This window comes from Pristiophorus japonicus, chromosome 7 (assembly GCF_044704955.1).
Source record: "Pristiophorus japonicus isolate sPriJap1 chromosome 7, sPriJap1.hap1, whole genome shotgun sequence".
In the NCBI taxonomy this organism is placed as follows: domain Eukaryota; kingdom Metazoa; phylum Chordata; class Chondrichthyes; family Pristiophoridae; genus Pristiophorus; species Pristiophorus japonicus.
Genome location: NC_091983.1, coordinates 229,427,724 through 229,442,289, shown reverse-complemented (window position 1 = coordinate 229,442,289; position 14,566 = coordinate 229,427,724). Strand labels below are relative to the sequence as shown.

Genomic DNA, 14,566 nt, shown 5'->3' with positions numbered 1-14,566 from the left:
TCCTTGGTATTTTAATCAATTCCTCTGTTTATAAAGCCAAGGATCCTGTATGCTTTTTTAACATTCTTAAAAACTTGTCTTCCACCTTCGAAGATTTCCATTCATAAAACTCCAGGGCCCAGAAATTTGAGTCCGCCACGAGAGTTGCCTTAGTAATGGGGTGGCTCGGGTTAACGGCCACTGAAAATGGTCATGGCGGTCAGAGAGAAAGATTCGTGCTGGGGATGAAAGATTTTTAGCCCAGCACTAACTCACTGTGTAACACCCTCCTGGTGGAGTTAGTGCAGGCATTTGAGGCAAAGTTGGTGTCCAGAAGCGGCGTTCCATCTTCCAACCATCTCTGGAAGCAAGGCAATAAATTCACTAGGAATTGTCGGATATTAAAAGGCCAATGTCTTCTGAACTGATCAAAATAAAAATGAAGGAAGAAAATGCAGTTTTCAGCCCTGACTGCCTTTAAAAAAAAATTAGCATTAAAAAGAAATCCCAAATGGAAGTATTTAGCTCCTAAAGCTGAATTCCCTTCCACACCTCAAAAAATGGGAAAAGTGCTTCAGCACGAATACAAATGGGTGAGCAAGCCAGGGAAGGGCACCCAGGGTCTCGCACGCAGCACTCCAGCTTTGTACAGGGGGCCAACACTGCAGGAGAGGTCCTCCGCCCACAGGGGCCAGGAGGCCCTCCAGAAAGAACGATGTGGAACCACATCACCGAGGCCGTCACTGCCAGCAGTGTCGCCCCCACCACCTGGCTCCAGTGACCAAAGAAGCTTCATGGCCTCAGACCAGGGGTCAAAGTCAGTGACTCCATCTTCAAAAGCCATTTCCTACCAACTGATTCACCAGCCTCACACACTGCTCAATGCACGACTCTGGCCATGCTGATCACTCACCTGCAGCAATCTGCACCAATCACAAGGCACATCTCCCATTCCTAGCCTCACCTCACCATCTGGGAAGAGACAGTGCAGGCCATTCTTGGTAGCAGCATGGCTAAGCCATTGGCCAGCTCCTGGGAAATCAATCATCCATTCCCGTAGATCCCAAACAGAGAGGGTTGGCAACCCGAAGGGTGTGAGCTGGAATAATTGCAAAATGGTTGCCCCAAATGTTCAGACTTCCCGGGAACCGACTCTCAGAGAGTTAATATTTCTAAATCCATCACATGGATGGAACAGAGTAACATTTCCATAATCAGTCAGCGACGGTATTTCTTCAACACAACGCTCCTACCTGCAGCTAAACTGTATTCAAAACCGTCTTCATAAAACACTATAAAAAGATGTGAACTCGCTGCTCAAACACCAGAAGGGACTGAGAGTCATTCAGTGCGTTCGACAGTGATCGGAGCGGACACCAAGATGCTGAGACTCTGCTTAACTGTGTCTGTCCTCTTCGGACGTCAGATCGCTGCAAAGGAACAAGATCAAGATTTGTACGATTTCTGTGGTGACTATGGCTGCCCTCAGCCCATAGAAGTGATTCAGTTCAACGTGAGTATAGTTAGCAGTTCACTGCGTTCTATGTTTGTACCTGTGGGAATGGTTTATGGCCCGTTTTTTAGTCCATAACGAGCGATGCGCCGACAGCACGTGTCCCAACCGAGAGGCCTGAGGTCGACCCGAAATTGGTCCTCGGGCCACATTAACATTTTATGGGTTTCTGTAACCCCCTGCTGTGTCTCCACGGGCAGCTTGTTCATTTTACTAAGAAGAATATCGGGCCACTTGTCTCTCCAGCAGCGGCTGTAAGCTAAACCCTGGGAGTGGGGGGTTGGTGTGGCCACAGAGAGGGGGCATTGGGGCGATGGCAGGGACTGTGGAGTCGGGGAGCACTCCTGCTTCTCCTGGCTCCACTCAATCCAAGTCGGTTTCTGAAAGGAAGCTTGTAACAAGCATAAGGCACCTACTTTACATATGTAAGAGACCCAACGCATTTTTTGGGCAGCCCCCCAGGATGCTGGCGAAGCCATATCAATATTGTGACGCCTTTAATGCAGGCACAGATTGGGCCTGAGGCTTTGCACTCTGAAATTATGCCTTTTTGTCCCAGTCTTCTTCACAGAAATGCGGACCAATTTCTAACCCAGTGGAATTTCCCTGTATATATAAAGTGGGAAAAGACTCACAGGGAAACACGGTACCTGGACAATGGGTCATTAGCACTGATTCAGTGTGGGAGGCTTTTAATAATGTTCTCCATGTTTGCTTATTGAAAACCCATAAGGACCAAGGCCCATAGTGCAGGACATCACCAAGGGTGAAAGAGTGAGAGAGACAGGAAGCTGAGGCCAAGAGCCCATCATAAAATCCTAACTCTCTTTCTAGCCCAGTCCATCCAGGACATGAATACTGCTGCCACACCTGGGCACCTCGGACAGTCCTCTCAACACAGATTTGTTTCAGTAACTGTACAGTTGTGCCATGTGTTAATATCTTTTCTCTTAGAATTATGACGAGATGGAATATTTACCCGTTCAATGGATTGAAATAGAGGTTAATGGAATGGATATCAAGAGTGCACTCGCGACTGGCCTGGACAAACTACAGAATTATTCATGGTTTTTGAATGCTGCAGGTACATGAGATATTCCTTCAATGTAACAATAGAATATAAAACAACCCTTCGCTGTTTGAAATGTTTTCTTTGAAACTTCCTGTATAGAGAGAGACACTGACCAAATAATGCCACCATTTTCAATCCCAAGGGTTGTGCTAGGATTGTGCCCATTGTGCCCTCCATAACTGACCCAGCCTCAGTTTGTGAGATCATTGACATGTTGCTGGTGGGCAGAAGTGCCACATGGGCTACTTCTTTGGTGCTTGCAGGCCATGTGTGCCCAGAATCTGACGAGGCTGCCCACACATGGGGGTTTGGGATACCAAGCTCATGTTCCGACTCCAGCCATGGCCCTTGAATTGTCTCTGGATAATAAAGGTTCTTTGCCAGACCTGAACCAGAGTCCACATACACCCTTGTGGAAGCCCATACTCTTCATTTCTCTCAGCTCACTGGCTGCTACTGGAATGCCGGGTCCTGACTGAGGCTCAGTTCTGTTTAGAGAAGGTTAAGAGCAGATTTGATAAAGATGTTCAAAATCATGAATGGTTTTGATAGAACAAATAAGGAGAAACAGTTTTCAGTGGCAGAAGGGTCGGTAACCAGAGGAGGCAGATTTCAGGTGATTGGCAACAGAACCAGAGGCGACACGAGGAAACATTGTGTTGTACAGAGAGTTGTTGCCTGAAAGCAGAGTGAAAGCAGATTCAATAGTAATATTCAAAAGAAAATTGGATAAATAGCTGAAGGGAAAAAATGCAGGGCTGTGGTTACGAACATGGGAGTGGATTAGTTAGAAAGCTCTACAAAGAGCGAGCCACTTTCTGTGCTGTACCATTCTATCATTCTGTGATTCAGTGTATCACATGAGTGTCTTCCACACCCCAGCACTGTCCCCCTGCCCCAACCTGTAACTTCAGACTCACCATGAGCAATGCCGCAGGTGACCTTCCAGTAGAATGCTGTAACAGTGTTTTCTCTGTCTGCAGATACAATTGTTCCTGTCTCTGCACCTTGGGGACTTCAGGGATACTTGGTAAATGGCACAATACAACAGAAATTCGGGGTATTTGTTGTACTAGTTCCTGAACTCACCAGCCCACCTGAACCAACGGATCCAACCATTAAAATAGGAATGTCACATATCGGCTGGTTCTATGTCAGGTGAGTTTAGTTGGTGATATATTGTGATTGATATTTCTTTACATCAGATACTTAGCCAACATTATTTAACCTGTAGCAAGCCTGTGATTAATGGGCTGGTCCAGTCAGGTGGGTCGTTGGCCAACATTAATCGTGTAATAAGTTGGTTCGTGTCTCATAACCTTCAGTTCCTTCCTCTGAGGACACGGCTAGACCTCCACACTCACATCACTCAGGTTCATATCGAGCACTGGACATAGCCGAGCCACAATTCCTCGGGACGCGATCCCAGGATGTGAATTCTACACTTTGTAACTAAAGTAGTTGGGCTTTTCTCTGCTGGAATGTCCCAAGAGCATAGACTTCCCTATTGTAACAATAATGGGGCTGGCTCCTGTTTTCAGACATTCTCACACACACCACATTCTGGGGGTTATTTTGACCAAAGGGTGAAAACAGGCGCTAAATGGCTGCAGTGCTAATAAGACTAACCTATTTGAAAGTCTGGATTTAGCACACAATTTGGGTCCTAATTGCTGAATGCCAAAATTTGAACTTGCTGGAGATGGTACAACACAAACCTGCAGGTTTAACACTCAAGTGCTGATTAGACACCATTTTCATGGAGCAGTATATGTGGCCTTCTCGCACCCACTTCCACTGAAGGTGTGGAGTGCTCTGGCTGGTACACAGCGGCACATTGCAGGATGGCTCAGGGACCGAGGGAGAGGGTGCAAAGGTTCTCGGATGTGGTACTGGAGACTGGGGTGGAGGAGTTCCAGAGGAGGAGGGACGTCTTGTACCCTCAGGGGGGGAAGGACATCACCTCGCCCTCCTGTCCATCTCTTCTACAGCATCTGGTGCTGCTCTGCCAGGCCTCATGTCCTCCTCCCATTCCTCGTCCAACCCAAGAGGTGCCCTCGCAGATGACCATGACCAAGCACTCCCTTTCTCCTGGTGACTCCCATAAGGTGTCCAATAAGGTGGAGTAGCTCAGCACTTACTCATTTTAGGTGAAGTCCTCAGAAAAATTATGGAATAAATGTTACTCAAGTGTTGGTGAGGTCTTGACAAAGTATCCCAGAAAGTCTGCTGATGTGCCTCAAAAGTTCTCTTCACAACTGCAGCAGCAATGAATTTTTGATGAGGTAACCAGGAGAGTCGATGAGGGTAGTGCATTTGATGTAGTGCATATCAATTATAGCAAGGCTTTTGATAATGTGCCACATGGCAGACTGGTCAGGAAAGTGAAAGCACATGGGATCCAGGGCAAAGTGGCAAGTTGTATCCAAAATTGGCTGAGAGGCAGGAAGCAAAATGTAATGGTTGATGGGTGTTTTTGTGACTGGAAGGCTGTTTCCAGTGGGGTTCCGCAGGGCTCAGTACCAGGTCTCATGCTTTTTGTGATTATATAACAATGATTTACACATGAATGTAGGGGGTACGATTAAGAAGTTTGCAAATTATACTAAAATTGGCTGTGTGGTTGATAATGAAGAAGAAATCTGTAGACTAAACGGTGGAACAGTGGAGGACTTTTAAGGAGCTCTTTCATAGAGCTCAACAAAAATATATTCCAGTGAAAAAGAAGGGTGGTAAGAGAAGATATAACCAGCCGTGGATAAACAAGGAAATAAAGGAGAGTATTAAATTAAAATCCAATGCATATAAGGTGGCCAAGATTAGTGGGAAACTAAAAGATTGGGAACATTTTAAACGACAGCAAAGAATGAATAATAAAGCAATAAAGAAAGGAAAGACAGATTACGAAAGTAAACTTCCGCAAAACATAAAAACAGGTAGTAAAAGCTTTTACCGATATATAAAACGGAAAAAAGTGACTGAAGTAAATGTTGGTCCCTTAGAAGATGAGAAGGGGGATTTAATAATGGGAAATGTGGAAATGGCTGAGACCTGAAACAATTATTTTGCTTCGGTCTTCACAGTGGAAGACACAAAAACCATGCCAAAAATTGCTGGTCACGGGAATGTGGGAAAGGAGGACCTTGAGACAATCACTATCACTAGGGGGTGGTGCTGGACAGGCTAATGGGACTCAAGGTAGACAAGTCCCCTGGTCGTGATGAAATGCATCCCAGGGTATTAAAAGAGATGGCGGAAGTTATAACAGTTGCATTTGTTATAATCTACCAAAATTCTCTGGAGTCTGGGGAGGTACCAGCGGATTGGAAAGCAGCTAATGTAACGCCTCTGTTTAAAAAAGGGGGAAGACAAAAGGCAGGTAACTATAGGCCAGTTAGTTTAACATCTGTAGGGGGGAAATGCTTGAAGCTATCATTAAGGAAGAAATAGCGGGACATCTGGATAGGAATAGTGCAATCAAGCAGACGCAACATGGATTCATGAAGGGGAAATCATGTTCAACTAATTTACTGGAATTCTTTGAGGATATAACGAGCATGGTGGATAGAGGTGTACCGATGGATGTGGTGTAGTTAGATTTCCAAAAGGCATTCGATAAGGTGCCACACAAAAGTTTACTGCAGAAGATAAAGGTACGCGGAGTCAGAGGAAATGTATTAGCATGGATCGAGAATTGGCTGGCTAACAGAAAGCAGAGAGTTGGGATAAATGGGTCCTTTTCGGGTTGGAAATCGGTGGTTAGTGGTGTGCCACAGGGATCGGTGCTGGGACCACAACTGTTTACAATATACATAGATGACCTGGAAGAGGGGACAGAGTGTCGTGTAACAAAATTTGCAGCTGACACAAAGATTAGTGGGAAAGCGGGTTGTGTAGAAGACACAGAGAGGTTGCAAAGAGATTTAGATCGGTTAAGTGAATGGGCTAAGGTTTGGCAGAGGGAATACAATGTCGGAAAATGTGAGGTCATCCACCTTGGGAAAAAAACAGTAAAAGGCAATATTATTTGAATGGGGAGAAATTACAACATGCTGCGGTGCAGAGGGACCTGGGGGTCCTTGTGCATGAAACTCTTTTGAGTTTACCTGCAAAACATAAAAACATTAAACGGTGCCACCCGACCTGGGTGACACTCCAGACATTTACAAGGCCCTTTTTTTTCCCCCCCCTTTTTTTTTGTTTTTTTTTGTGTTTTTCTTTTTTGGTTTTTTTTTTTGGGCACTAAATTCACAATTTTCCCCAGTGCCCCCTATAAAAGGGAAGGGGGACACTAAAAGCACCGGCAATTAAAACAAATTAAACTTAAAAAACGTAAAATCAAATTAAAATTTGGTTGCCGGGCGTGATGATGCACTCCAGTCCCTCCGGTGCCCACCTCTCGCGGAAGGCCGCGAGCGTACCGGTGGACACCGCGTGCTCCATCTCCAAGGACACCCTGGACCGGATGTAAGAGCGGAAGAGAGGCAGGCAGTCAGGTTGAACGCCCCCCTCGACCGCCCGCTGCCTGGACCGGCTGATGGCACCCTTGGCCGTGCCCAGGAGCAGTCCTACGAGGAGGCCTTCGGACCTACCCGCTCCCCTCCGCACAGGGTGCCCAAAGATCAGGAGAGTGGGACTGAAGTGCAGCCAGAATTTCAGGAGCAGCCCCTTCAAATAGTGGAACAGGGGCTGCAACCTTGTGCACTCAATAAAAACATGGAACACGGACTCCTCCAGACCGCAGAAATTGCAGGCGGCCTGGGAGTCCGTGAACCGGCTTAAAAATTTGTTGCACGGCACTGCTCCGTGCACCACCCTCCAGGCCAAGTCCCCGATGAATAGTGGGAGGACCCCTGCGTAGAGTGCCCTCCATCGGGGACCCCCGCCTCCTCCGGACGGCAAGATGGTACGCCATGGCGTGTCCGGACGGCCGGCGAGGATGGCAAAGTTGAGGGTGTGCAGGAGCAGCCCGTACAGGAAACCCCTCCGCGCGGAACTGAAAGGCACGGAGGGGATTTCCCCGAGGCGGCTCAAGTTGTGAGGCGCCGGCCCCCGAGGGAGGTTCCGGGGTTTGGCGCCGATGAGGAATTCCGTCCGGACGGGGGTCAGTTCGGACGGGATCTCCCCACGTGCTTGAGCCTACTCGATGCACCTAACGGAGTCAGGGCCCAGAGCTGTTTTTAGCGACTCGCTGGCATCGGCCGCGTGGCGGACGTTGGCAGAATTTAGGCGCCGCGCCAGCGTGTCTGGCGCCATCCAGCCCGCACCTCCGCCATCGAGCAGGTCCCTGACCCTGGTCACCTCACCAGCCACAGCCCTCTCTTCCGACCGCCACATAAAGCCTCGGCCGTGGAGGTACGGATTCCCGAGCAGCGGTTCCTGCAGGACGGCCGCCACTCCAGCCGGCGGAGAGCTGCGCTTGGTGGAGACTTTGTTCCAGACCCTGATGAGTTCCCTGTAAAAGACAGGCAGCTCCCGGAGGGCGGTCCTGGCACCCCCCAAGTTCACAAACAGGAGCTGCATGTCATAATTGAGGTCGAGCTGCTGGCGGAAGAAATACCTCGCCAGAGCGCACCACCTAGGAGGGGGCTCGACGTAAAGGTATCTCTGCAGGGTCTGAAGACGGAAAGTCGCGAGCTGGGCGCTGACGCACACCAACGACTGACCGCCCTCCTCAAGCGGGAGACTCAAGACCGCAGCAGAGACCCAGTGCTTCCTGTTGTTCCAGAAGAAGTCCACCAGCTTCTTCTGTATCTTGGTGACAAACGCAGGGGGAGGGGTCAAAGTGACCAGCCGGTACCACAACATTGCGGCCACCAGCTGGTTTATGACTAGCGCTCGACCCCTGTAGGACAGCACTCGGAGCAGTCCTGTCCAGCGCCCTAGGCGAGCGGCGACCTTGGCCTCCAGCTCCTGCCAGTTCGCCGGCCAGGCTCCCTCGTCGGGGCTAAGGTAGACTCCCAGATAGAGGAGATGGGTCGTGCTCCAGGCAAAAGGCCTGAGCTCCTCCGGCAGGGAGTCCACCCGCCACTGACCCACCAGGAGTCCGGAACATTTCTCCCAGTTGATCCTGGCGGAGGACGCGGCCGAGTAAATCTCCTGGCACTCACGCATCCTCCGCAGGTCAGCGGGATCCTCTATCACGAGGAGCACGTCATCGGCGTAAGCCGAGAGGACGACCTCCACGCCCGGCCCTTGCAGAGCCAGTCCCGTCAACCTCGTCCGCAAGAGGCGCAGGAAAGGCTCCACGCAAACGGCGTATAACTGGCCGGACATGGGGCATCCCTGGCGCACCCCTCTCCTAAAGCGAAGGGGCGCCGTCAAGGACCCGTTAACCTTAATCAGACACTCCGCGGCGGCGTACAAAAGTCGGATCCGGGCGACGAAATGCGTCCCGAACCCGAAAGCGCGCAGAGTTCCGAGCAGATAGTCGTGATCCACCCTGTCGAACGCCTTCTCTTGGTCGAGGGATAGGAAGGCGACCGACAGACCAGCCTCCTGGGAACAATGGATGAGGTCCCGGACCAGATGGATGTTATCGTGCATTGTCCGGCCCGGGACCGTGTATGACTGGTCGGGGTGGATCATGTGGTCCAGCACGGCACCAAGGCGAGCAGACATCGCCCTGGCGAAGATTTTGTAGTCCGTGCTGAGGAGGGAGACCGGGCGCCAGTTCTTAAGGAGGCGGAGATCGCCCTTCTTAGGCAGCAGGACGATGACTGCCCTGCGCCAAGAGAGGGGCATCTCCCCGGTCGCCAGACTTTCCCCCAGGACCCGCGCGTAGTCGCTCCCCAGGACGTCCCAGAACGCCCTGTGGAACTCCACGGTCAGCCCGTCCAGCCCCGGGGATTTTCCCCTCGAGAGCCGGGCGAGGGCACCGGTCAGCTCCGCCAGGCTTAGCGGAGCTTCCAGATTTTCGGCGCCCTCCGGGCCGACCTTCGGCAGGTCCTCCCACAAAACTCTACGCGCTTCCTCGCTGGACGGATCCGGAGAGAACAGAGCCCCGTAATATTCACGGACCCTGTTGTTGACGCCCTCCGGATCCGAGACGAGAGAGCCGTCGTCGGCCAGCAGCGTCAAGAGCTGCTTACGGACACTCTGCCTTTTTTCCAGCGAGTAGAAGAAGGGGGAGCCGCGGTCCAGATCCCGCAGGAACCGGATCCGCGACCTCACAAACGCGCCTCGGGACCCGACGAGCTGCAGGTCCTTCAGCGCGGCCTTCTTCGCTTCGTACACCGTCCGCAGGGCCGGGTCCTGGACGACTTGACCGAGACGGGCTTCCAGGTCGAGCACCTCTTTTTCTAGGCGCCCGACTCTGGCCGCCCGCCTCTTGGTCGACCCCCTCGCGTACTCTTGACAGAAGACGCGGACGTGAGCCTTGCCCACGTCCCACCATAGCCTCAAGGAGGGGAAGCCCCCCTGCTTCCTTCTCCAGTCGGACCAGAATCGACGGAACGAGTCCTGGAACCGCACGTCCTCCAGCAGCCGGTTGTTAAAGTGCCAGTACGCGGACCCCGTCCTCGCGCGGAGCGAAGCGAGCTCCGCCCACACCAGGTGGTGGTCCGAACACGGCACCGGCCGCATGGAGGCCGCCGGGACGCAGGAAACGTACGCCCGAGACACGTAAAGGCGGTCGACTCTGGACCATCCAACTCCAGGCCTCACCCAAGTAAAGGCGCTGGAGTCGGGGTGGAGATTTCGCCAGACGTCCACCAAGTCGAAGGACCCGACCAGGTCCCTCAACTTCTCCATCGCCGTCATGCACTGCGGGGCACCGGAGCGGTCCCTCGCCTCGAGGGTGCAGTTAAAATCCCCCCCGAGGACAATGCAGTCGCCGACGTCGACGGAGCCAAGAAGAGCGGACACCTCTTCAAAGAAGCGCGTCTGCTGCGGGCCGGGATGAGGGGCGTACACGTTCACGAGATGGAGCGGCACGTCCCCCAGGCGAACCGTTACGTGCAGCAAGCGGCCTGGCACGGGCTCCTCGACCCCCAAGATCTCCGGCTGAAAATGCGGGCCCAGCAAGATGGCCACCCCACTAGAAATGGCGGTGAGGTGGCTCATGCGGACCTCTCCTTGCCATTCCAGGAGCCACGTGGCTTCGTCTCCCGGAACGGTGTGGGTTTCTTGCAGGAAGCACACCGCATATTTCCCCTCCCGCAGGAGCGAAAAATTGTCAAATCTACGGCGTGCCCCTCTGCCGCCGTTGATGTTGAGGCTGGCTATGGTTATCTTCATGGCAAAAGCATAGTGCAACCTCTACCTTAACCTATTGTGGGGGAGGGAGCGGAGTCTTTTGTTGAACTCCGCTCCCTCCGCAGCCCAGCGAGGAGTCCCTCGAGCTCGCGCAGCTCAAGGTGCTGCTCCTTTGTCAAGGGCCCGCCCGCGGCCAAGGTTTTAACGGCGGCGCGGACGGACCCCTTGATCAGCTCCGGCTCGGACCATTTTTCCAGGGCCAGTCGGGCTTGGTCGCGGCGACCCCGGCTCTGGGCCAAAAAGTCCCGGAGTTCCTTTGCAGGAATGAGGAGGGCCTCAGCGGCGGCCGCGAGCAGATCCACCGCCTCACTGGCGGTGGTCTCTAGGTCTTCACCCGCGTCCCCCACCGAGTCCCCGTCCTCCTCCGGGAGGTGGCCGCCAGCAGCCAGCCCATCGACCGCACAAGGTACGGCAAATGAACCGGCCGCTCCAACCGGCCCTGGCACTGCCCCGATCCCACCCCCAGGATCGTCGGCAGAGGAGTCCCCACTGGGCTCTTTTAAAAATGGTGCTGGGTCGGGAAATGACAGCGGAAGGGGTTCCCCCTCCGCCCCAGGAACCGGAGAACAAGGAGAGACCCGGCCATAGGAGATCCCCAGGCTCCCCAAGTGCACCAGCTCCAAAGTAAGGGGCGAGGGTGGGTGTTCCTCCCCCTCCCCGCTGCCACCCCCCGGCCCAGCATCTACAGTTTCATTAAAAACAGTTTGTGTTTCTGCCGGGTCGAGCGACTCCCGGGGGAAGTTGGGTATTGGCTGGGCGGGCTCAGGTTCGGCCTTTTCGGCCCCGCCCGCCTCAGTCCCCGGGACGCCCGGCCCGGCGGCTACGCATTCCTCCGCGGTCCCCACGCCCCCCACGACAGGCAGATCTTCCACTCCATCCCCAGGAGGCAGCGGCTGGGCAGCCTCGACTGCCTCACCCTCCCCGGGGACAGACTCTTCGCGCCTGCAGCGCAATTTGGGAGCGCTGGTGGGGGACGCGGGACACGCGGCGGGCACCGACTCCTCCGCGGAGGGATGTTGTTCCCCCTCCGCCTCATCGGAGCCGTGCCTCCTTTTGTTCCTGGGGGTGCGCGGAGGCAGGGAGACCCCCATGTCTGCCGAGGCCTCCCGCTCCGCCCCCCCCTTTTCCTTTCCTTTCCCGCGCCCGGGCCCCTCTGTGGTGTTATTCAAGGGCTCGGGCACGGGCTCGGGGGAACCACGCGCTCGCCGGTGACTGGGTTGGGCTGAGCGCGGTGGTCAAATTATCTGGCGCACCGAGGGGACCCGCCTCTAGATGTTTTGCCTTCTTCCGCGCCTTCTTTCCGGTCGGACGCTCTCCCTCCCCCCCGCCGGAGGCCCTGAAAACAAAGGCCTCCGACGATGCCCGCGCACCCATGGCTCCCGGCACGCGGACGCAACTAGGGGGAGGGGTGGCGGCGGCGCCAGCCTTGGCCGCCTTCGGTGCTTTGGCGGCCTTGGAGGCGGGGCAGTTCTTACGAACATGCCCCACCTCCCTGCAGGCATGGCACCGCACACCGTCCGACGTCCAGAAGACGCGGTAGGCAGTCCCCTCGTGCACCACATTAAAATTCCCCTCCGTCGTGTCCTCCCGCGCCAGCCGGACAAAGAGCTGGCGGCGGAAGGAGAACACGTGGCGCAGGCTGTTCTCCCTGAGGCCGAGCGGTATGGGGTTGATCCCTGACCTTACCTCCCCCAGTTGTTGTAGGTGAGGGAGGAGGAGCTCAGCGGGAACAAAGGGCGGGACGTTCGAAATGATGACCCTCTGCGCGGTGGCCTCGAGAGGGTCCACCGGCAGGAACGTCCCGCCCACCGTGAGCCCCTTTTCGAGGGCCAGGGACACCGCCCGCTCCGACCCCAGGAAGAACACGGCCTTCCCAGACATCTTGGAGGCTGCGACAATGGCCGAGGGGCCGACTACCCCAGCCATCGCCCGCACGCACTCCTCGATGGTCATTGTGGGGTGAGTGTAGCTCTTGACCCCGTGTTTTTTAGCAATGAGTCTGAAAGGTGGCAGGGCAGCGGGTGGCGCAGGAGGGGCCGTGGAAGCGGTTGCCACCTGCGCATATGTCTTCGCTGGCCCTGCCACCGGCGTGGATGGGGTCGCCATCACGGGGTCCCTTTAAGGGCTACACCCACCCCAAAGTCACAGGCCTTAATGGTCTTTAATGGCCTCGTATATTAACTGAGCAGAGGAGCCCTTAACGAGGCACCTCTCCCCTCGTTGACAATTGGGGAGAGGCCTTGCTCCCTCTGCTCAGTTGTCTTAATTGGGTTTTTTTTTTGTAAATTTGGAAGGGAAGAGGCCTCAGAGAGAGAGGGGAGAAACAGAGTAGCAGAGAAAGAGAGAGGGGGGTGGGAAGGGGGGGGGACTGCGAGGGCAGGTCTCCCCTCGCAGCTGTGGGTGGGTGCACTCCCCAGATCGCAAAACACAAAAGTCTTTGGGGTGGTCTTCAGGTGGGGGGAGAAGATGTCTTCACCTGGGGTAGCTGGAGCCACCAGGCACTCCCAACGATCTTTAATTGGGTGATTAAGAAAAACAACAATCTTCAGCCTGGTAGCTCCAGCTATCCCAGGCTAGGCAATTGGGGGGGGGGTGGGGGGGGTTCCAATTGTGGGGGGGGCCCAGTTGTAAGCACGGCCCCCACGCACACTACCACACACACACACACCCCCCGCGATGTTCCGGCCCTCAGTGGTCTTCTTTCCTCCCCCCACCGATACAACAAAGTCTGTTTGGGGAAATGCACCCACACCCACCTGTAGAATGTAGAGTCTCCCTCCTTCCACACTGGATGTTGTTGTTCTTTTCCCCCTCTCTCCAACTCTTTGCAGAATGGTAATAAAGATGTTAAAGTTTTCTGTTCTCCTCCTCTCCCTCTGGATAGAAGTTGGTGTTGAAGCCCCTTCCTTCCTTCTTTTCCTGGGCTGGTCTCAGGGCTCTCCAGGCAGGAGCTCAAGTTGCTAGCAGCTCCACTCACTGCTCACAGCTCCAACTGAGCAGGACACGCCTCCACAGCTCCACGATTGGTCCCTTGTGCATGAAACTCTTTTTGGAGTTCACCTGCAAAACATAAAACATTAAACGGTGCCACCCGACCTGGGTGACACTCCAGACATTTACAAGGCCCTTTTTTTCCCCCCTTTTTTGTTATTTTTTGTGTTTTTCCTTTTTTTTTTTTGTTTTTTTTTTGGGCACTAAAATCACAATTTTTCCCCAGTGCCCCCTATAAAAGGGAAGGGGACACTAAAAGCACCGGCAATTAAAAACAAATTAACTTTAAAACGTAAAATCAAATTAAAATTTGGTTGCCGGGCGTGATGATGCACTCCAGTCCCTCCGGTGCCCACCTCTCGCGGAAGGCCGCGAGCGTACCGGTGGACACCGCGTGCTCCATCTCCAAGGACACCCTGGACCGGATGTAAGAGCGGAAGAGAGGCAGGCAGTCAGGTTGAACGACCCCCTCGACCGCCCGCTGCCTGGACCGGCTGATGGCACCCTTGGCCGTGCCCAGGAGCAGTCCTACGAGGAGGCCTTCGGACCTACCCGCTCCCCTCCGCACAGGGTGCCCAAAGATCAGGAGAGTGGGACTGAAGTGCAGCCAGAATTTCAGGAGCAGCCCCTTCAAATAGTGGAACAGGGGCTGCAACCTCGTGCATTCAATAAAAACATGGAACACGGACTCCTCCAGACCGCAGAAATTGCAGGCGGCCTGGGAGTCCGTGAACCGGCTTAAAAATTTGTTGCAC

At 54.0% G+C, this 14,566-nt stretch overlaps 1 protein-coding gene across 1 annotated transcript in view; it reads left to right on the top strand.

Annotated features, from left to right (window-relative positions):
- Positions 1-1,360: 1,360 nt before the first annotated feature.
- LOC139266686 (heme-binding protein 2-like) overlaps positions 1,361-14,566 on the top strand; it is a 59,133-nt gene continuing 45,927 nt past the window's right edge. Inside the window, exons 1-3 of the mRNA XM_070884276.1 lie at positions 1,361-1,492; positions 2,447-2,576; positions 3,548-3,722. Coding sequence (XP_070740377.1) covers positions 1,361-1,492; positions 2,447-2,576; positions 3,548-3,722 — 437 coding nt within the window. The remainder of the gene's footprint in view (positions 1,493-2,446; positions 2,577-3,547; positions 3,723-14,566) is intronic.